Genomic DNA, 21,886 nt, shown 5'->3' with positions numbered 1-21,886 from the left:
CCAAGCTCATGGATTTCAAAGCTCGTGATGTTAGTCTTATAGAAGGGAAGGTTCCTAGACACACGCAGGTATCAAAAGTCACACCAAAGAGACACATTTTTCCTTGCTTCGTCTGTAAATATGTGAGTACGTATCTCTCAAGATAACAAGATAATAATTTAACAGTGTGCTTCTTATGTATTGTTAATTGTGCTAAATGACAGGTGTGGGTTTTTTAAATTTTATTGAAGTATCATTGGTTTGTGATGTTGTGTTAATTTGTGCTGCACAGCAAAGGGACTGAGTTATACATATATATTCTGTTTCATATTCTTTTCCACTATGGTTGATCACAATCTATTGAATATAGTTCCCTGTGCTCTACAGTAGGACCTGTTGTTTATCCATTCTACATATAACAGTTTGTATGATAGATGTGGTTTTAAGAATTTTTTTTTTTACTTGGAAGAGTAAAATGAGTACCTGAGTGTCTCTGTAGAGGTGTTTGCTGATCATGGCTCTGAAGATGCTGAGGGCCCAGGGGAAGGGCTTGGGAGGCAGGAGGGTGGGGTTATCCGGGGAGGGCAACTTATAGAGACGATATTGGGTCCTGGGGTGACTGGAACCTTCTGGAGGATACTCAGGTAAATGGGATGGTGAGACAGGATGGGGTTAGAACTGAGAGTCTCTCAGAAGAGATCCACTTAGTGCTGAGACTCTGATATCTCACCCAGGGCTTTGGCAGATCCCAAGGCAGTGGTCCCAAAGGCAGTATATGGTAACTGGGGAGTGTTCTACTGTCTTCTCCATCTTATTTGGTGAACCACCATCCATCCCTCCAGTCACGCAGTCTAGAAACTCAGAATCAGCTTTGACCAGACTCCTTTCTCTCCTCACCTTCAAAAAATTCATTGCCAAGGCCAGAGGCACTCTTCTCATTGCCAATGACACAGGAAGAACCTCTGCGGTCACTGGCCCTTGCAGGCTCCTTTTCCACTAAACAGCTCGCCCAGCTTGGTCAGCACCTGCAGGCTCTGTAACAGGGATCCTTGCCTGGAGACATCCCCTTATTAATGAGTCCCTGTGCCCTCAGATCCAATGTCATATAAACACACCTCTTTCAGTTAACACATCTATAACGATGTGATAGAATGAGTTACCTCATTTTTAAATTAAAATCATTTTATACAGGTTTTTATTCTACTTATTATCAGTCTTTGGGAATCTCACTGTCTCTTGAAAAATAGGCATATCAATTCTTAAGATATTTGAAATTCAAGTAGTTTATCTATCCAGGTTGATCACTACATTTATTCACACATAAAATATTGCAGTTACAGTAAAATGTTATAAAATATGATTTGGAGATCCCTTCTAGTGTGGCTGCTGATAACGTTACTGACATTTCCATGCCAATTGTAGTAATAGGAGTTCCACATGTGAATTCAGGCAGACCGTTACAGGCAATGAATGCAATTAATTTGTGGTAAAGAGACCTGTGTTTCCATTTCTACCCCTTCCTCAGAGGAAATAAAAGTGCAGTCTAAGGGACAAAAACTTCAGAGAATAACTGTTGTTTGCCTCATAAAAAATGATAAGTGGAGAAAGGCTTCTATGATTTATCATTCACAAAATATATTTTAAAGTGCTGATAAGGCATGAGCACATTTATATAAATAGAAATCTTATTTTATAATGTATCTACTGAAAATGTAGCCTAAGGAAAAATAGTTGAAACCTGTTAAATGTAATTCAATTAATTGCTTTATGGCAAAATTGGTCATGACTATATTTGTATGTGGAAGGAGATTCTACTGAAAACAGATGTCTTGAACAGTGTGCTGAACTGGATTGACCTGAAATCCATGTGATGACTAGCTGATTCTATCATATATCATTAAGGAGGAAGAATAATTTGAAAACTTAAATGTCATAACCCATGGAAAATTTATGTCTTAGGGACTTCTAAATTCTAAGAGTGAAACTGTTATTTCACCACTGTTTTCTTCTGTGAACGTAGCCAGTTACACGGCAGAATTAGACCTCTATTAATTCATGGTTTAATGTGTGCATTTCAGGAATCTTGGGTTTCAAGTACGTTGGGTTTCTGGTTTACTGAGCTTATTGAAAGAAACTGCCAGTTTACCTCTTGGGTTTTCAATGACCGGCCCCACTGCTTCTGGATGACAGGCTTTTTTAACCCCCAAGGATTTTTAACTGCAATGCGACAGGTAATAGCTCTGATTTTCACTTGTGTTATTATAATTTTCCTCTACCAGGCTTTCTTCTTTCATTATGGTTTTAAAGAGGAGAATAAGACAGAGAATGATTGTCTCTTTTTGACACCAGCAGTTACTTTGTCCTGAACATAAATCCCGCTTGTTCTCAGGCTGCTAGCTGGGATTTCAAAATATTTGTTATTGTTATATTTGATTTGATTTGCTATTTCTTTTAAAGTACAAGGGGTTAAATTAGGACATGGGTATTGCTTATAAGAGAATCTTTTAGAACTCTTTAAATACTATCCTACCTTCTTTGAATCTGGATAATTTGGGGCTACACTGTCATCACGATAATGCTCTTTATATGAAGACAAACCTCTAGTTGCTGATTTCATTCATCCTTTGCTTTTGCTCTTGCCCTGAGTAGGAAATAACTCGGGCCAATGAAGGTTGGGCTCTGGACAATATGGTGCTCTGCAACGAAGTCACCAAGTGGATGAAGGATGACATTTCTGCCCCTCCCACAGAGGGCATCTACGTCTACGGCTTGTATCTTGAAGGTGCTGGCTGGGACAAGAGGAACATGAAACTCATCGAGTCCAAACCGAAAGTGCTCTTCGAGTTAATGCCTGTGATAAGAATTTATGCCGAAAACAACAGTAAGTTGTCTTGTGCATTGAGGGATGGTTGGTATTATTAGGTTGGATGATGTTATAAACACAGGATATCGTCATTTTTGGTATCATGGGATAAGGATTATACTATGTTATCAAGTGGCTTCACATTCACACCTGTGTTTAATGAGTACTGACTGACTGCTGAACTCTTTCTTGAGCGCTCCTGGGAGGCAATGGTTCTAGATAGTTCTTACCTATCTAATAAAGTAGATAAAGTAGCATTAGCTAATGAGATAAGAAACAGGTGTTTGGAATAGTAAATAAGTGGTGAGAAAGAAGGGTGAGATAACAGTGGGATGAAATAGTTAGGGGCTGGATCTTAGGGGCAGTTGGGCCTGGATGGGCTTGGAAGGATAGATGGGGCTTGGATGATGAGGTAAGTAGTGGAAAGAAGGCTTTCCAGGCAGGACTGCACAGGGCTATGGGAGGTGGTGTCTCCACCAGCTTGGATATTTAAGCCAGGTTGTGAAATCCAGTTTGAATTCAGGGACATTCAACTTAATCCAGTAGCTAAGGGTAAAACGCTGGGTTCACATATCAGCCTATGAATGTGATAACACTTCTATGAAACACACATGTCAAAGAAGAATACTTTGACAAAGTTATCAAAGCTCTGTTTGACAAGGCTAAAAACACCTAAACTATTTTCCATTGTTGGCTTGATGTTTTCTAGAGGTTTTTGATGTTGCATTGCACTCAGCTAACATCTCCTCAGCAGTAACCACCGTTCACCATATGAGGAGATTCCCTGTTCTTTTTATTTTTTTAAAAAATTATTTATTTTCCTTTTTAAATAAAAATTGCATATATTTAAGGTGTGTAACATGATAATTTGATATACATATACATAGTGAGATGATCACTATTAAGCCATAAACTCAAGAGGTAGCCAGGATAGTGGCTCCCAAGGAAGTACTAATTTTACAACAGAAGCACAAAAGATTTTCCTTTAAACAAGCAAGGGATAAAACAATCTCTCTTTAAAAGAGAGCTTTTAGTACCTCCATCCTTTAGATAAGTACTACATTTGTAAATATATGTCGAGGGAAGAGAGTGTATAAACTTTGAGTATTTTTTAGGCAAATATTGATGTTTGCTGCATGACTAATTATACCAGCCACAAGCTTACCTGCAAGAGACAGAAAGATAATTATGAATCAGATCACACCCACAAGGGACTCACAGTCTGGTGAGGGAGGCTGATAAGTAAATAAATAATTTAAGTAGAATTTGACACATGTTATGATAGAGATGCTGTCAGGATGGTCAGGGAATCTAGAAATAGAACATAGCTAGGCCTGGGAGGTTGGGGGAGACTGCTTCTGAGGTGAGTTTTGGAGGATAAGGGTGAGCATGAGAGGGCATTAGAGTTAGACTTTCCTTGGCAGAGGGAAAGAGCTTTGGCTCACTGGGTCATCCATTTAATATTTATCTGGTGTCGACCATCTGACACACACTACTGTATTGCTGGGGATGCAACAATGAGAAAAGGCCAAGCAGAATCCCCATTTGCAAGGAGCTCAGTCTCAAAGAGGGAAGGTAGCTGAAAAAAGAAGCAAATATAGTCAATCCTTGTTACGCAAGGATTCTGTATGATTTTGCCTACACTCTAAAATTTATCTGTGACCCCAGTGTCACTGCTTGTGGCACTTCCGCGGTCTTTCATGGACATGTACAAAGCAGTGAAACATTTGAGTTTCCTGACATGAGTGTTCCTAGTTGAGGTTGAACAAGCCTGTGCTCTACTTCTTGTTTCAGCTCAGACCGTAAACAAGTGTTCTTTCCATGTCTATTTTGTGCTATGGTTTTCACATTTTTCTACTTTTCATTGTTGAAAGTGGCCCCAGTGTGCAGTGCTGAAGTGTTGTCTAGTGTCCCTGAGAGCAAGAAGGCGGTGATGTGCCTTATGGAGAAAACATGTGTGTTAGACATGCTCTGATCAGGCATGAGTCATAGTGCTGTTGACCTTGAGTTCAATGTGAATGAATCAACAGTGTATATTAATAAGGTGACTTTAAACAGAAACACACATAAAACAAAGTTACGTATTGATGGGCTGATGGAAATGCTGTGACCAGAGGCTTGCAGGAACCTGACCCTGTATTTCCCCGAGCAGCCATCGGTAATTCAGACTCCGTGAGATTTTAGATTCGTAAGTCCCAGGAATAACGAGGATCAAGTGTAAATGAACATACCACATTCAGATAGGTCTTGTTTCCGTAAAGAACACATACACACGGTGTGTCAGGGAGTGAGAGAATTCAGGGGTTCAGGGAAGGCTTTGCTGAGGAGAGAACATTGAACATTGGACTAGTATCCATGGGGCAAAGGCAAGAGTGCAGAGGCAAGAGGTAGCAACGAATGTGCTGTGTTTGAGGAACAGAAAGACGGTGTGTGAAGGAAGGGGAGCCCATGAGGAGAGCTGAGCATCAGAAGAGAGACGTAGGGTACTCAGTATGCCTCCTGGTACAGGGTGTCGCTCATTATGCCCTCGCTGCATCTGAAATTATCCATGTGTCTGCCTGGGCTTCAGCAAACACACTGCCTGTGGCTTCATGTTCATTAATCCTTACGGTCATGTGACGTCCCAGGACAGTGATTGTTTTCTAGAAATAATAATCAATTACGGTCGTGTGAAGTCCCAGGACAGTGATTAATTTCTAGAAATAATAATCAATTACTGTCGTGTGAAGTCCCAGGACAGTGATTATTTTATAGAAATAATAATCAAATGTTCTTTTAGCCAAAAGTAATATTTTAGAAATTTTGTTGCATCTAGTCAACATTGTTGGAAAAATGTTGCCCTTATAAAGTGAAAGAAAAATCTTTCTCACATTCAGTTAGGTGTTACTTTATTTCTTGTGACTAAATTGTAAAAATCCATTGCCACATGACCTTGAACATCTCAGCAGCGTAGTAATAAAGCAATAAGTTTATAATACAGGCAGTCCTTTATGAGTTAAGAATATATTCGTATGGAAGGACTGTACTTACGCTGCTGGGCTTTAGTCTGTGGTGATGCTCGTTAGCTGTAGGGTTAGGGAGGAAATAAAAATAAGCAAAGGAAAAAGTGACTCACTAATTTCAAAGTACTAAGAAAAAAGTAAAGGAAAACTGTAATTCTTTATTCTTTTTTTGGCTTCAGTAGAAGTTGGTGGAAACTTTTTGCCAAATAGCTTTGTGGTTGAAGAGGTGTTTTGTTTGTGATAGAAAACTAACATTCCATTACTCTTTTCCTACTGTAAATCTAATTTTCAGTCCATTTGGATGACTAAATAGGGCTCTAATTGAGCTAAAGAGGTTTAACATCATTAATGGCTAGAGGACGCTCCAAAAGTGTAGTGTTTTAAAATTAAAATTCTTGTAATGGATTGTTTTTTATGTTAATAGGAAGGGCAATTTCAGTTTAAATCATTCACCATTGAATTTTACATATAGGACTGGTTTATTTGTTTTTAAAAGGAAGTCTAGATATTTATTTCAAAGCTAAAAATTGAGTTTATCAATATATCAAAATTGAGCTCTATATTGAGCTATATCCCCAAATGTTTGTTTTATTTATATTTCTTGTCACGGGAGAGTCACCCAAATAGTACGAAATACTCCAAGAGAGTAAAGCCACCCGTACCCACTCTAGATCCTCTGTTCTCAAAGGAAGTTGAAAAGAGGCAGCTACAGGAAATATGTGTCTCCTATAGAGAGAGAGTGATGCTTCTGATAACTTCGGTGCTGAAGCCCATGTGATGGGAAAGCAGTGGTTAGAATTTTGGGGGAACAAAGCAAGACTTACATGTATCTCTGGTCACTAAGTAAGATGTGAAGAATCTCAGGGTCCCTGCAGCTAATGAGACTATTTCCTGCTAGAGGAACAGGGTTTCTAAGAACGCCCTAGGACCCACCCTGATCCAACAACGTGCTGTTGTGGGCCTGGAGTGGGAATAGCCCCACACAGCGACCCGGAGCTGGAGACCTCCTAACTCCTGAGCCCCGCAACGTTTAATCCACTTTCAGTTTGTAAACCTGAACTCTGTTAAAGTCATGGGGAACCTGAGACTGGGCAATTTGTTTTAGTGAAAAGGTAAGTGTATATGTGCGTGTGCGTGTGTGTGTGTGTGTGTGTGTGTGTGTGTGTGTGTACAGGGAGCGAGGGGAGAAATCTAACACATCTTGGGCATCTACTGCATTGCAAGCATTATACTATGCTAGGCATTCACATATATTAACTTATTTAGTCTTTACAACAACTCTGTAAGATGTATCATGACGATTTTGCAGATGGGAAATGAAGGTTTAGAGATATTAGGTAATTTGCCTATGATTCCTGGCTACTAAAACTGCTATCAGAATCACATTTGTCTGTTGTGGGATGAATGCAGATCTCTGGGAATTCTTGTGGTAGTGTTCTACTTAAGACTGCATTTAGGGATGAAGCTTGAAAATAAAGGCTAAATTGGAAATGAGGACAGTTTCCTTGCATTTTGAAGTCATGTATTAATATTTCTCAGGTACCTGGTGAAGTAGACAGAGTAAAGCCCTCTGCGCTATGCAGATGAGAGCTGTCACCCCCTGTGGCTCCTCTCCCCATGCTGAAGGTCACCTCCTTGCCCCATAGGGGGGCACATGTCCTCAGGTAAAAGGCAGTGAGCCAGGAGCTTGGATATTTGGGGTGCTTTCATGGCTTTATCACCTTAGCAGTTAGTCATGTAGCTTTGGAGGAGTCTCAGCTATGCCACAAGTTGAAGTCAGGTATCTAGTTATCTCTGGTCCACATTTACATATTTCTGCAAAGATATGGAGACACATACGCATAGTACGTCACACTATTGCTGAGATTAAGAGCTTAGGCTCTGGATCCATTCTGGCCAGGTTTGACTCATCACCTACAGCTCTGCAACCTTGGATAAGTAACTCACCTCCTTATGTTCTTCCAGTTTTCTCATCTGTAAAATGGATTTAATCATGGTACCCATCTCATTGGGTTGTTGAGAGAATTAAACTGACAATGTCCAGCACATAATTAGCATACAATAGATAACAAAAAAAAATTATTATTATTAATATGATAACTCTCATGCTTGTTGAGGGATTAAAAGAAATAACACATGGAAGAGTGCACTGTTTAATAACCTAAATGTTATTAGCAAAAGAGGGACTGAATAAAGGAATGACATAAGGAATCTCTATGTAACTTGGTTATTCTGGATATTAGAAGGAATATATGATGCAATGATATACTTACATTTGGATGAAAAATGTAGGCTAGAGAGGGAAGTTATAGAGCTAGAAAATGAAATTTCCTCAAGGCGTTTTATTAAAACCTTTAGCATACTAAAGCACATAGCTCGCCGGTTTAGATACCCTCTTCTCTCTTCTCCTTCTGGAGCCCCAAGGCTTTAAACATATTTAGCTAATTTGTTCTACCTACTTAGCATGTTTATTTTTGTCTTCAAAGTTATTTGTCTAACCAGAGGTAACAGTTTCAAATCCTCTCTTTATGTGCTTGTTTAGCATCTGTCAGCACTTTTGCCCTGAAATTATATTTTCCGTGGTTTCTAATCCTGCTGCAGAAGGTTGCTGCATGCTGTGACTTGGTGTGGGCTCCTTCCCTTCTGAAGCAATTAAAAATAAATAAAATTGGATAAGTATTTCAGAGAATTGCTTTTTTTTTTACTGCTTCTTGAAAAGAATGCTATTTTTTCCAATTCTATTTTTCTTTTGGGATTAAAACCCAAGTAATCGAATACTTCCCAAGGTGCAGTTATAATTATCACTTGATTCAAATGTAAAACTCCAAGGGCTTACATCAAGATTTATTAAATGATTGTTGGTCAAGTGTTCATCAAGAAGAACGATTAGTTAAATATTTGTTATATGTTCAGGTCTTAGGATTAAAGGGTTTAAATATATCAGTGTAGTTAGCATTAACTGCACTCCTCAAATTCACTGTCATTCATTTATTTAATCAGATTTTTTTGTATGTTTGCCTAATTATTATCATTAATGACATTCTCATGGTAATTAAAAATTAGCATCTAGACTTAAAATTAGGTGTTACATTAATTTAGATGGTTTCTAATAATTAATTTCATGGGATTAAGCAAATACATAATTTTAAAGTACTGTAAAATATCTGTAACTTTGTTTTATTTATTTTTTAATTTTTTCAGATCATCCTTATTATATCTTTTACTAAAGTTTTAAAGTATTTTCTATACAGATCACTTGGTTAATTCCCTGATACTTTATGGTTTTGTCAAAATTAAAAAACTGTATCCTATTTTTTTTTTTTTTTTTTTTTTTTTTGCGGTACGCGGGCCTCTCACTGTTGTGGCCTCTCCAGTTGCGGAGCACAGGCTCCGGACGCGCAGGCTCAGCGGCCATGGCTCACGGGCCCAGCCGCTCCGTGGCGTGTGGGATCTTCCCGGACCAGGGCACGAACCCGCGTCCCCTGCCTCGGCAGGTGGACCCTCAACCACTGCGCCACCAGGGAAGCCCTGTATCCTATTTTTTATTAAAACTTTTAGTTGGCAATTGCCAGCACAGGTTGATCTTGAATCCAGCAAGATCCTTACTAGTTGGTGAAGATTCTTAATTGTTCTAAAAGTTTGTTGATTTTGTTTTTCTATTATGATAGTTGATTCTCTGCTCTTCTAATTCTTACCAATTTTCTTTATTTTTCTCTTCTTAATGTTCTTGATCAAAATTGTTTGAGCCTCAAGAAAATCCATGTAAAATGTCTCTAAGTATATTATATGCTATAAATTTTAATATAACCTTTACTAAGTTTAGGAAATTCCTTTTTATTCCTGGTTTGCTCAGAATTTTTAATTATAAATTGTACTGAACTTTATTAAACGATTTTTTCTACATTGAGATAATCATATCTCCTATCTTAGTTGTGTAATGTGGTGAATTACATGAGTAGATTTTCTGACATTGAGCCATCTTTGTTTTGTATATTTAAATATTTTTTTCTTTATTTTTAAAAAATTAAATTAATTTATTTATTATACAACAGGTTCTTATTAGTTATCTATTTTATACATATTAGTGTATATATGTCATGACTATGTTTTAGAACAGCATTTCTCAACCTTTGTATTATTGACATTTTTGGTCCAGATAACTCTTGTTGTGAGGGGCTGTCTTGTGCATTTTAGGATGTTAGCAGCATTCCTGGCCTCGACCTACTTGTTGCCAGTAGCACCTTCCCAGTTGTGATAACTAAAAATGTCTCTAGATATTGGCAAATGTCCCCTGCTAAAAATCACACCTGGTTAAGAATTACAGTTTTAGATTATTTTATATTGAAACTTTTGTATAATATTATCATATTCAAATGTTTAACTTCTTCCAATAAAATTAATTAAATTTAGTGGAGGTATAAAAACACATGGCACAGTAGGCTGAAGGTTTTCTTGGGTCAAAAAATGAGACTTTAATTTCTGATAGTGCCTTACTTTTTTGATGTGTTAGGAAAAGCTAAATTATTGAGTAAGTTAGTTTGGGGAAATAAATTCAGTATCATTAATATATTAATATTGCATTTTGAAAGTTACATGTTTGTTACACTAATTCACCAAAGCAAAGTTATCCTCTTAGTTAAGTATGTTTTCATCTCAATAATTATGTGAGGGTCATTTATACTATTGGCCTTCCAGAGAAGTACACGGATGAGTGCAGACACAACTTTCGTCCTGAAATAATTTATAGTCTGGGAGAGAAGAGGAAATAATATACTGCTTCCCGAGATGGGTGTTACAAGATGTGCAGATAAACTACTGTAGGTAGAGTGGATTTAACCAGAAGCAGGTGAAGCTTAAACTCTAAGGCTGCTCAGTGCAGAGGCTCCTTCCAAAGCTTAATTTTATATTTGCAAATTGTACTTTTTTCTTAAAAGAAGCCCCTCCCCCAAACTGCGTAAGTTTGAGGCCCCGCAAGACCTGCATCAGTCCTCAATATGGGGGTGCCAAGGCTGGACAGAATGCATAAAAGAAGACCTTTGAAGAAGGGGCACACAGATTGTCTTTCATTGCATATGTGATTTTGGAGACTCCATCTGTTCATGCACTCCAAAAAGGTAGATTGAATCTTAGAGAGCTGAACGGTGGCATGGTTCTCTGCTTCCCTGCCGTTTTCATGTCTCTACGCACATGGAGAACTCACAACACCTGGTAGGGGTAGGGAACATTCTCTGTCCTGTGATTTCAAATGTGGTTTGGACTGTGGCACAGAGGGTTGAAGATGGGATTTTGCAATAATAATAGTAAAATAATAGTGAGCATTGGTGCTGGATGTCTGATTAAAAGACAAAGGCAAGTCACAAGGGAAATATAGAGAGGGTGTGTGGGCACAAGATTTGGTGGGGAAGAAGTACAGGGGACGGGGTGGAGGAGGGGTGTTGAATTGACAGGTGGAAAGGAGAGGGAGGGAGCAATGGGGGGTTCACGGTCATGTCACATAGGCAGGGGTTAATGTCAAGGACATGTGACAAGGGGTGAGTGGGGTAAACGTGAGGACGTCTGGGTGTCTTGTCACACCCACTGGAAACCTGTGGTAGCCTCTGCTTCGCATCTAGGGATTATCTGACCTCAGGAAGAATTTCCCTCATTCTACTAAACCCATCTCTCTTTGGAATGACCTTCAGAGTGCACAGAGTTGGCTCTGCGTTCTGTTTGGGCTTGGGGCTGCTTAAATTAGAAATTCACCAAGGTTTTTTTAATGAATTTTTTTGTAGCTGTAAGAGACCCTCGGTTGTACTCCTGTCCCATCTACAAGAAGCCAGTCCGAACAGATCTGAACTACATCGCTGCTGTGGACCTCAGGACAGCCCAGGCCCCCGAACACTGGGTGCTCCGTGGGGTCGCCCTTCTCTGTGATGTCAAGTAACATGGGGCATGTCTCTCACCCAATAAATGCAGGATCTGAATTATCATAACCTTTTTCTTCTGCGTGGACAGTGTGTAAATCAGGTTGGTCATGCAGTGAGAGCTGTATCAGTGTTCCCTATTCTAGCTGGATGCTTGATTACATTTAGCCTGTTTCATCGTTCATGACCAATCACTGTGTTTTTGTGAAAAGTTATTTGGTGATTTAAAAGTAAAATTTACAGCTTTCTAATGAAGTGCGGCCCTCAAATCCACAATAATACATTTTCTTCTTCAACTCCAAGGACTGACTAGGCTAAACAGATGGTATTTCCCTTGAAGGGATTATTCTTCTGTTAATGTGGTGGTTCTAGTGACAGCCCAATTCTCTAAGGTATCATGACAAGTTTGTGCTGATTCTGCTTCTGTTGCCTTTTGCATTTAGGTCAGGTAAGAGATTTGTTTTCATGGCTCAAGTAGCCAATTAAATAGACCTTTTAAAAAAATGGAAGGAAATAGAAGGGTGGGTTAAGAATGTGAATAGATGAATAGACAATTCAGGTAATCCTACAGGATAAACATTTAGAATAGCATTCAACCCCACTGATAGTTATTAATGAGATACTAACTGATATTTGTTAGAATTAAAAAATTAAAGCTAAAGTGAATCGTGGTGAGGTCTTTGTAAAAGTGATACACTCACAGACTCCTTGAGCAATGTAAATTGACCCATCCTTTTTGTAAAATGATTAAATAACTAAGCACAGAAAGAATCATAAAAACATTCCATGCTTTGATCCTTATTTTCTCTCCTGGAAATCTACACCCAGGAAACAATTTAAAAGACTGAAGAAATATATATATATATATATATATATATATATATATATATATATATATATATATATACATACACATACATATATATAAATGTATTTAATAGCATAAAAAATACCCTAAAAGTTCAAAAATAAGTCTATCTTAAGGAAATTAGAAGTATTTGGCAATCATGAAAAACAATAGTGAAGATTTCATAACACAGAAATGGTGAGCACATACTGTTAATTGAAAGACATAGTTAACAAAATATCAAGTACACTGTGATTATAAGTGTAAAATGTATCTGGTGTGGACAAAAATTAGAAAATAACATGGAAAATAAAAACAGGTATGATCCAATGGTAGAGTTTTCAGTTGACTTGAACAAATGTAATGATTGGAAGAAAAAAGTAGAGAAAGGATAAAAGTCGTAGATAGTGGGTGGGAACTTCACGTAAGTTTTTATTAATTAGGAAAAATACTACCTAAGGAACTTTTCACATATTTTTATTTTAAATTATGATTATAAATTATAAAATTGTTTCATCTATAACCTGTTGACTAGGAAATTTGGTCAGTGTTAACTTAGAATTGCAGCATAGAATTGGGTAACTTCAGATCCGTGTAACTTCATGCTTCCAATGATAAAAAGTTTTTTTTTATAGGGAGGAAGGGTTACAAGGAGACCAGTGTGGGTCCCTCTCACTAGGATTTGCTCTGTGACAAGTATCATTTTATGCTAAGTATGATGAGAATTAGGCCTGAGTGGTTCATGTGATACCTACCCATCCTGAACAATGCTATTTTCATTTGAGTAGCTTCTTTCGGTCTGAATTAATATATCAGTTGATTTGTGTGAATTGCTGTAAAACAATCATTTTATTTTGAAGAATACATAATGAAAATGTAAAAATAATGCAGATTAATAAAAAGTTGTTAATGAATGTCTGAATTGTAATTTCTATTTATGAACAAGGGGGTGAGTGCCGTTGAGTAACCAGAAATAAGCTTCCAAAACTGGCTTTTTTAATCAAATAACTTGAAAATGTATAATTTATATAATTTTGTGATATACTCCATAGGTATATGTGTATGAGTTTTGGAGACCCAAAGTAGAAAAGAACACCATGAAAACAGCTAGAAATTTTTAGGAACTAATTCAGCAAGGGTCATCCCTAAAGCGTGGAGATGCCAGTGAGGCCCCTTCCTGCTTCACCTCCACTCCCACTCCCCAGCTCCCACCCATTGAAGGGTGCTCAGCATGCTACTGAGTCAGGGGATCAAGGGAAGACCAATTGACTGAATTTTCCAGTTGATGGAGAGTCCCTGACCACCTTGGATGTGGAGAAAACTACAGTGAGGGTCCCGTTGCCATAGCAGGATGATAGAGCCATCTTTTTCATCTGTCTCAATACTGATTTATTAAAGATATTTATTTTGCACCTCCTGCGTGTCAGGCACTCTGGTGCCCTGATGGAATGATGGTGGGAAAAGAATTGTCACAGTCTCTGATTTCATTCACATAAGAGGACGAGACACAGAAAATAAGCAGTTATTCAGGCAGGTAATTTTATATGATCTCAGTTTATGACTGGATAGCCTGACATGTGTGAGCGATACATAGAAAAAGATATAGGGCTTCCCTGGTGGCGCAGTGGTTGAGAGTCCGCCTGCCGATGCAGGGGACTACGGGTTCATGCCCCGGTACGGGAAGATGCCACATACCGCGGAGCGGCTGGTCCCGTGAGACATGGCCACTGAGCCTGTGCGTCCGGAGCCTGTGCTCCGCAATGGGAGAGGCCACAACAGTGAGAGGCCCACGTACCGCAAAAAAAAAAAAAAAAAAATTAAGGTAATTGAAATTATTAGACTGAGTTATGTATAGATTTATAGATTTGTTTTATCTTATTGCAGCGTTTGTGGAGGAATATATATTTTAATTGACTATTTTCCCCAGCTTTGTTGAAGTTTAATTGCCAATTAAAAATTGTATATATTTAAGGTATGAAATTTGATGATTGGTATATGTATACATTGTGACATAATCACTACAATCAAATTAATCAACATATCATCAGTTCACATAGTTACCCTCTTTTTTTTCTGGTTGGGAGAAGTGCTGTGAAAACATATCATCGGAGTTCCTTATTAGAAATGTGACATGATGCACTATATCAGTATTCTTAGATTTTACTATTTGCTCAGATCACCTGGGGATCTTGTTATCAATGCAGATTATAATCAGTAGGGCAGGCTCTGCATTTCTAGCAGAGCTCCTAGGTGGTACCAATCCTGCTGACAAGACACTATGTGATATCCCTTCGTGGATTTTGAAGCTCTGTTTTTACATACATACACGTTGAGGATGCTTGTGTCTTCCTGGTGAATTGACTCCTTTATTATTGTGTGATACTTCTTGGTAATATTCCTTCTCCTGATGTTTCTTTGTTTGATGTTAATCTAGCCATTCCAGATTTCTTTTGATTACATTTTCCCATCATTTTATTTTCTTTTCAACCTATCTGTGCCTTTATAATTAAAATGGGTTTCTTTTTTTAAATTGAAGTATAGTTGATTCACAATGTTGTGTTCATTTCTGCTGTACAGCAAAATGATTCAGTTATACATATACATACATTCTTTTTTTTAGTATATTCCATTCCATTATGGTTTATCATAGGATACTGAATATAGTTCTCTGTGCTATACAGTAGGACCTTGTTGTTTAGCCATTCCATATATAATGGCTTACATCTGCTAACCCAACCTCCCACTTAAAATGGGTTTCTTATAAAGTTCTGTTCTTTTTAATAATAAACAGGTAATGTCTTTTTTAATTGACGTGTATAGACCATTTATATTTCATGTAATTATTGGTATGACGATTTAAATCTACCATCTTACTAGCTTTCTGTTTGTTCCATCTCTTCTTCCTTTTTTTTCTTTTTCCGTCTACTTTTTTATTGAGTATTGTTTATGACTCCATTTTATCTCCACTATTGGCTTATTAGTTACAACTCATTCATTTTCCTTTCTTTTTGATGGTTGTCCTAGGGTGACCAAGATGGCCTTACTGACCTCTCACCTTGACCCAAGTGTAGACAGGCTAATTCCTGACTACAGGGCCCTGTCTTCCCTTCTCTTGTAATTTCTTTCTCTGAGCCTTTGAGAGGTAAGTCTTTCTCAAGGGCCTGGGAGCCCTCCCTTTGGGATGTGATCCTCAAGGAAGATGGGGCCCTGCCTCCTAGTCTTTGTGGGAGGGTAGGAGCCTAACTTCAATAAGCAACAATTAGCCAACACAGATTGCCTGCTCACATCAATAAAATCTCCCCCTCACGTCCTGCCCTAATTTCCATCAGCTCACCCAGTGTGTAAAAATCCTCTTGTCTTTTGTTTCTATGGAGTTGAGTTCAATCTCTCTCCCCCTATTGCAATAGTCTTCAATAAAGTCTTCCTTGCTGTTTTTTAACAATTGTCCAGGGCAATTTTTCTTTCACAAGGGTTTACAATGTACACTCTTTCTTATCACCATCTACTTTCAAATTACATCACTTCAGGTATCAGAACCTTACAGTCCCTCTCTCTCATCCTTTCTGCCATAATTGGTATACATTTTACTTTTAAATGTGTTCTAAGCCCCATAACTGTAACAATCTTATCTTGGCCAGTTACCTTTGAGAATGATTAAAAATAAGAAAAAATGTATTTATCTGACTTTTTGTCCCCATTTTCTTCACTCTTCCTTTCTTTGTGTACATGTGAGTTTGCATCTGCTATCATAGCGCTTTTGCTTGATGAATTTTGAACATTACTTGAAGAATGTTTCTGCTGGCATTTTTCAGTTTATGTTGTCCAGAAAAGTATTTCACCTAAAATTTTTTGTGGTGTATAGAATTCTGGGTTGTCAGGTTATTTATTTATTTTTTTTTTCAGTACGCGGACTTCTCACTGTTGTGGCCTCTCCCGTTGCGGAGCACAGACTCCAGACGCGCAGGCTCAGCAGCCATGGCTCACGGGCCCAGCCGCTCCGTGGCATGTGGGATCTTCCCAGACTGGGGCACGAACCCGTGTCCCCTGCATCGGCAGGTGGACTCTGAACCACTGCGCCACCAGGGAAGCCCTGGGTTGTCAGCTTTTTTCTTTAAAACCCTTTTAACATATGGTTAAATTTGAAAACAAAACTGTGATAACCAAATAATCCATTTCCTTTTTCCATTTCTTTCAGGGATGGCAGGCAGGATGTCTTCTGATAAAATCTGGTACTCTCAGATGTGAAAGGCTGAACATAGCTGAGTCAGGGCCTCTTCCAGGGCATGGAGGACAGGAAGGGCCTCAGATATATTCTAGGTCAACCACCTTCTACATCACAAAAATGCTTCCGTGAAAATTAGGGGAGTGTTTCCTGAGAGGTGAAAATAATAATCTAGGCCAGTGAAGCACACAAAACAGAGGTCTCTTCAATTCCAGGTCTTTATCTCACACAAGTTATAATTTTATAGTTTCTGGCTTTTTCTCACCATTAGAATGGGGGCAACTTTCTTTGAAACTTTGTACATTTTGTGTGGAAGCAGAATATAGGATTTTTCTAATTTCCTAAAATAAAATCTCATTGTTAATATGCCATCAATCTCTTTATGACTTTCATGAAGGTCAGACCCTTTATTTAAGCAAAGAGAAAAAATTTACTATGTAAACATGCTTAGCTTTCTAGTGATTAGCAACTTAACTTGTATACATATAAACATTTTACTTAAACCAATTGTATTCATTTCCTATGAGTGCTGTAATAAAGTATCACAAACTTGGTGGCTTAAATAATAGAAATAAATTTTGTTGCAGTTCTGGCCCCCAGAAGTCCAAAGTCCAGGTGCCAGTAGTTCTGTTTCCTCTGGAAGCTCTAGGAGGATCCTTCTTTGCCTCTTCCAGACTCTGGCAGCTGCCAGCATTCCTTGGTTTCTGGCCGCCTACCTCCAATCTCTAGCTCCTTCTTCGTGTCACCTTCTCCTCTGTAGGTATGTCTAGTGTCCCTCTGTCATTCTCTTACAAGGACACTTGTGATGGCATTTAGGACCCACCCAGATAATCTAGGATAATGTCCTCATTTCCAAATTCTAAACTTAATCACATCTGCAAAAGCCCCTTTTCCTTATAAAGTAACATTTACAGGTTCCAGGTATCTGCATATCTGTTCCTGACATAGGACATGATATCTCTGGGTGGCCATTACTTAGCCTACTACCCCAATGTTATTTTAATTTTACTGTCTGCAAACTTTTCTTGAAAAACACTATTTCTGTGGGTTAGTAGGGAATTATGAAGGCATTCCATAGCTGAAAGGAAGGACTGCATGCAGAGTTCTTTGATTTGGGGCCCTTAATTAATTATTAATCATAATAATAAAGCAAATATTTACTGAGTATTTACAATGTGCCAGACCTGAGAAAGCTTTTGTAAAGCCTTGCTGTTGAAAAGATGGTCTGGAGACCAAAAGCATTGAAACACCTGGGACCCTGTAGAAGTGCATGATCTTGGTCTTGAATTACATCTACTGAATCAGAGTCTGCATCTTACCAGGATTCCTACTGATTTGCCTGAACATTAAAGTTTGAGTAAGTTCTTTTTGGTATTAACTTATTCAAACCTCATAAATACTCTATAATGCAGGTATTTTTTTTCTCTCCCATTGCGGAGCACAGGCTCCGGACGTGCAGGCTCAGTGGCCATGGCTCACGGGCCCAGCTGCTCCACGGCATGTGGGATCTTCCCGGACCGGGGCACGAACCCGTGTCCCTTGCATCGGCAGGCAGACTCTCAACCACTGCGCCACCAGGGAAGTCCAATGCAGGTATTTTTGTCAGCACCTGTTTTACAAACGAAGAACACAAGGTTGAAAAAGTCTGGGTCACTTGCTCAAAGCCACTTAATTAGCAGGAGTGGAGCCTGTAATCTGGGTCAGATCTGCCTTTTCCCAGATGTGCCATTAAGCATTTATGATGTTCTGTTTCTTCATACAGCAAAATGGATGTTGGCTCACTAAGGACACAGGGAAACCTGCTTTCCAGCAGCCCCTGTAAGTCCCAAGAGTTTATAGTATGTTCTCAGTTTCTCCAAGCTAGTCATTTACTTAATATCAGCCCTATAGGATGCCCTAAAAACAGCAATTTTAAATAGTATTGTTCTAGATAAATACTGTAGACTTGCTAAAAGGATCAGTTAGTCAATTGTCTGAATGTTGGCTAATGAAATGAATTTATTTTGCAGAAAATTAAAAAACAATAAGGCAATTAGAACCAGAACACAAGTATAACCCTTACCATCTGTCTCCTGTTTATTTGCATAGATGAAGAAGCTGACAAGTACACATGCTGCATTGCAGGAGGGTAAAGACCTGTTAAGAGTCTATGAAAGGGTTACAGGGGCTTTGTGGCATTTTCTGTCTCCTAATAACTTCATGTCTACTGATTTAAATTAACAATTTCTCAGGAAGTGCTACTAGGTGTGATGCTTCTAGGTGACATGAGTTGTCTCTTTACTTTCCTTTATCTGAGCATCAAACATTGTTTTCAGCTCAACTCTCCTTTCATTCTAAATTATGGTCATGAATTCTCTGCATGATGTATTTATTAACAACAAAAATGCTCTTCTTAGAACAAATATTTATACAAAATGATCAGTCCTTTAATCATTGATTTGTAAAGATTTTATCTTAGATCTCTGATTGTAAAGATTTTATCTTAAACCTATTTTATAAGTTGGGGATGACAGTAGGAAAAAAAACCTATATGCACGACATTAGCATATAGGTGTTTTATCCGCAGTGTCTCGTTTATGCCCCAGAAAAACCTTGTGAGGTTAAAAAGTATTCTCACTTTTATATGTGAGAAAAACAAGGTGCAAAAAAGGTAGCTTGGCCAGGGGCCAAGTTCGCACAGCCTGTAAATGATGTCTTCCTGGCTGCAGTGCTTACATTCCTTCCTGTAGGTGCTCCGGCTTCAGGGCTGTATCACCCTCATTAATCTCAACTAGTCTTTATCAGCTCACCCTGAAATTCAGCTTGGAGACAACACATTCTCTATCAGGTATTCCTCCATCTACAGGTTGACTGGGGTCCGGGAGCTTCCACTGCGCATTTCTCAGCAGTGCTTTCACTTTGCTAAATCTAAGTCTCAGGTTTGCTTAACACTAGGAAAAATAATTTTCTATTCCAAGGAAAAGGATGACATTAATGTTAGTCTTTCTCATTCAAGAATAATGCTGTTTTTATTGTGTTAAAGAGGAAAAGAGGACAGTTGCCATGGTACATGTCATTAAAAATAGAAAAACCCCAATGTTGACATTCTCTGCACTCAAGGGAAGACTTTCCTGTTAGTTCACCTCACTCTTCTCTTCATTCATATATATTTGTTTACAGTTCACAGATGTCCTCAAATCTAAGATTTACAGAATCTTTATTAAAATGTGTTTATTTTTTACACAAAAGGGTTTGCCTTGAACAAAATGGGTACACAATTTTTGAAGAGACTTGCAATGATGTGAATGGTGGGTCCCTTCTGGAATGGCTCCCTGCTGGAGTATATCTGAAGTTTTGATGCATTATGAAGTGAGCCTGCAGCCAAGCAATTTGGAGTTCTTTCCCTCTGGTGAGAAGATTCACGTTGAAAGATGTGGAAATGATCTTACAGGAGAAATTACGGTTGTTACGTTCGACTTACTCCCATTCCCCAAAGTATGTGAAAATGTGATGTGAATTAAATCACCCTTAAAAGAAAAACACACATGTATCTGATGCAAGAAAAAAGCCATATGGTTTCCTGTGCTCTGCAGCTCATTGTTTAGACATATTTTGAAACCATGTGTTAAGTTATAAAAAAGCAACTAAGACCAAGTTCTTTTTCCATAGAGCTTTTATACCATTTGGACGATAACTATATTCTCCATTTTTGAACTTATAATAAAAATTTCAACCTGGCTGGTTTTAACCTTGTCCCTGAAGATTCCGTTAAAAGTGGTTCAAACCCCATCTTAAGTGTAGTCTTAAGAGGAAGCCCAACATCTCTTGCAATCATTCAGCTGATTCCTGGCTGCTTTGGCTCAGTTAGCCCTGGCCTTGATTTCTTGATCTTCCTTCCATTTTGCTACTTGTGCCCAGTGCTTTCTTTCCTATCTCAGTGGTTCTTTTCCTTAATTTCCCCAACACTAGTTGCACATGGCTGTTGTGTACAGTAGATTTTTGCTGAAGGTTTGGGTTATATGGTAACAAAATAGCAAAGCACCACAGATAGTAAAAATTAAAATTGAGTAGATATTGCTGCTATAAACCATGTTGCAGCTACTTTCTACCCCACTTACTCTCCAGCCTCCCACTTATTTTCTTGCTGCTCCTTCCAACCCTCTAGTTCCCATCAATTTCAGGCATTATTTCTTTGAATATATTTTCTCCCCTCCTTCAGGTACTTCTGTTGTGCATATGTTGGTGTGTTTAATGAAGCCTACATTTCTCTGAGGCTCTGTTCATTTTCCCTAATTCTTTTTCCTCTTTATTCTTCAGATTTTATAATCTCTATTGATCTATTTTCAAGTTTGCTGATTCTTTCTTATGTCAAATCAAATCTACTTTTGCACTCCGTTATGGGTTGGACCGTGTAAAGAAGATGCCCTTATTTGAAAATAGAGTTGTTGCAGATGAAATTAATTAAGATGAGGTCGTGCTGGAGTAGGGTAGGCCCTTAATCCAATAAGACTGGTGTCCTTATGAAAAAGGGACATCTGAACACAGAGACACACACACAGGGAGAAAGCCATGTGTAGATGAAAGCAGAGATTGAGGTGATGCCAAAGTCAAGGAATGCTAAAGATTGCCAGAAGCTAGGAGAGAGATCTGGAACAGATTTTCCCCTCAGAAGGGACCCACCCTGTCAATATCTTGATCTCAGACTTCTGGCCTCCAGAACTATGAGACAACAAATTTCTGTTGTTTAAACTGCCCAGTTTGTGATACCTTGTTATGGAAGCCCTACCAAACGAATACACATTCCTTTAGTGATTTAAAAAAAAAGTTCAGCGTTGTACTTTTCAATTCTATTGATAGAATTGCCATTTGATTCTTTTTAAAATTTCTATATTTTCAGTAATATTCTCTACTTGATGAATTCTTTTAATTCTTTAAACAGGGCTTTTTAAAAGTCATTTGAACATATTTATAATAGGTATTTTGAAATCTTTGTTAAGTCCAACATCTGGATCCCCTCAAAGGCAATTTCTTATTGCTTGCTTTTTACCCTTAGGCATGGGTCAAATTTCTGTTTCTTTGAATGTCTCATAA

The 21,886-nt window shown here is 38.3% G+C and overlaps 1 protein-coding gene and 1 long non-coding RNA gene across 3 annotated transcripts in view; both read left to right on the top strand.

Moving 5' to 3' along the window:
- Positions 1 to 13,491, top strand: part of DNAH5 (dynein axonemal heavy chain 5) — a 267,302-nt gene extending 253,811 nt beyond the window's left edge. For both annotated transcript variants that reach the window (XM_033852761.2, XM_073802015.1), the window contains 3 exons: positions 2,058 to 2,210; positions 2,629 to 2,860; positions 11,616 to 13,491. In XM_033852761.2, the coding sequence (XP_033708652.2) occupies positions 2,058 to 2,210; positions 2,629 to 2,860; positions 11,616 to 11,767 (537 nt within the window). In that variant the 3' untranslated portion in view covers positions 11,768 to 13,491. The remainder of the gene's footprint in view (positions 1 to 2,057; positions 2,211 to 2,628; positions 2,861 to 11,615) is intronic.
- Positions 13,492 to 15,147: 1,656 nt separating this feature from the next.
- On the top strand, positions 15,148 to 20,525 carry LOC141278168 (uncharacterized). Its single transcript, XR_012330506.1, has 3 exons — positions 15,148 to 18,409; positions 18,905 to 18,944; positions 20,045 to 20,525. It is a non-coding gene; the product is annotated as an uncharacterized lncRNA (long non-coding RNA).
- Positions 20,526 to 21,886: the final 1,361 nt, after the last annotated feature.

This window comes from Tursiops truncatus, chromosome 3 (assembly GCF_011762595.2).
Source record: "Tursiops truncatus isolate mTurTru1 chromosome 3, mTurTru1.mat.Y, whole genome shotgun sequence".
In the NCBI taxonomy this organism is placed as follows: Eukaryota; Metazoa; Chordata; class Mammalia; order Artiodactyla; family Delphinidae; genus Tursiops; species Tursiops truncatus.
This window is presented reverse-complemented; position numbering and strand designations above follow the sequence as displayed.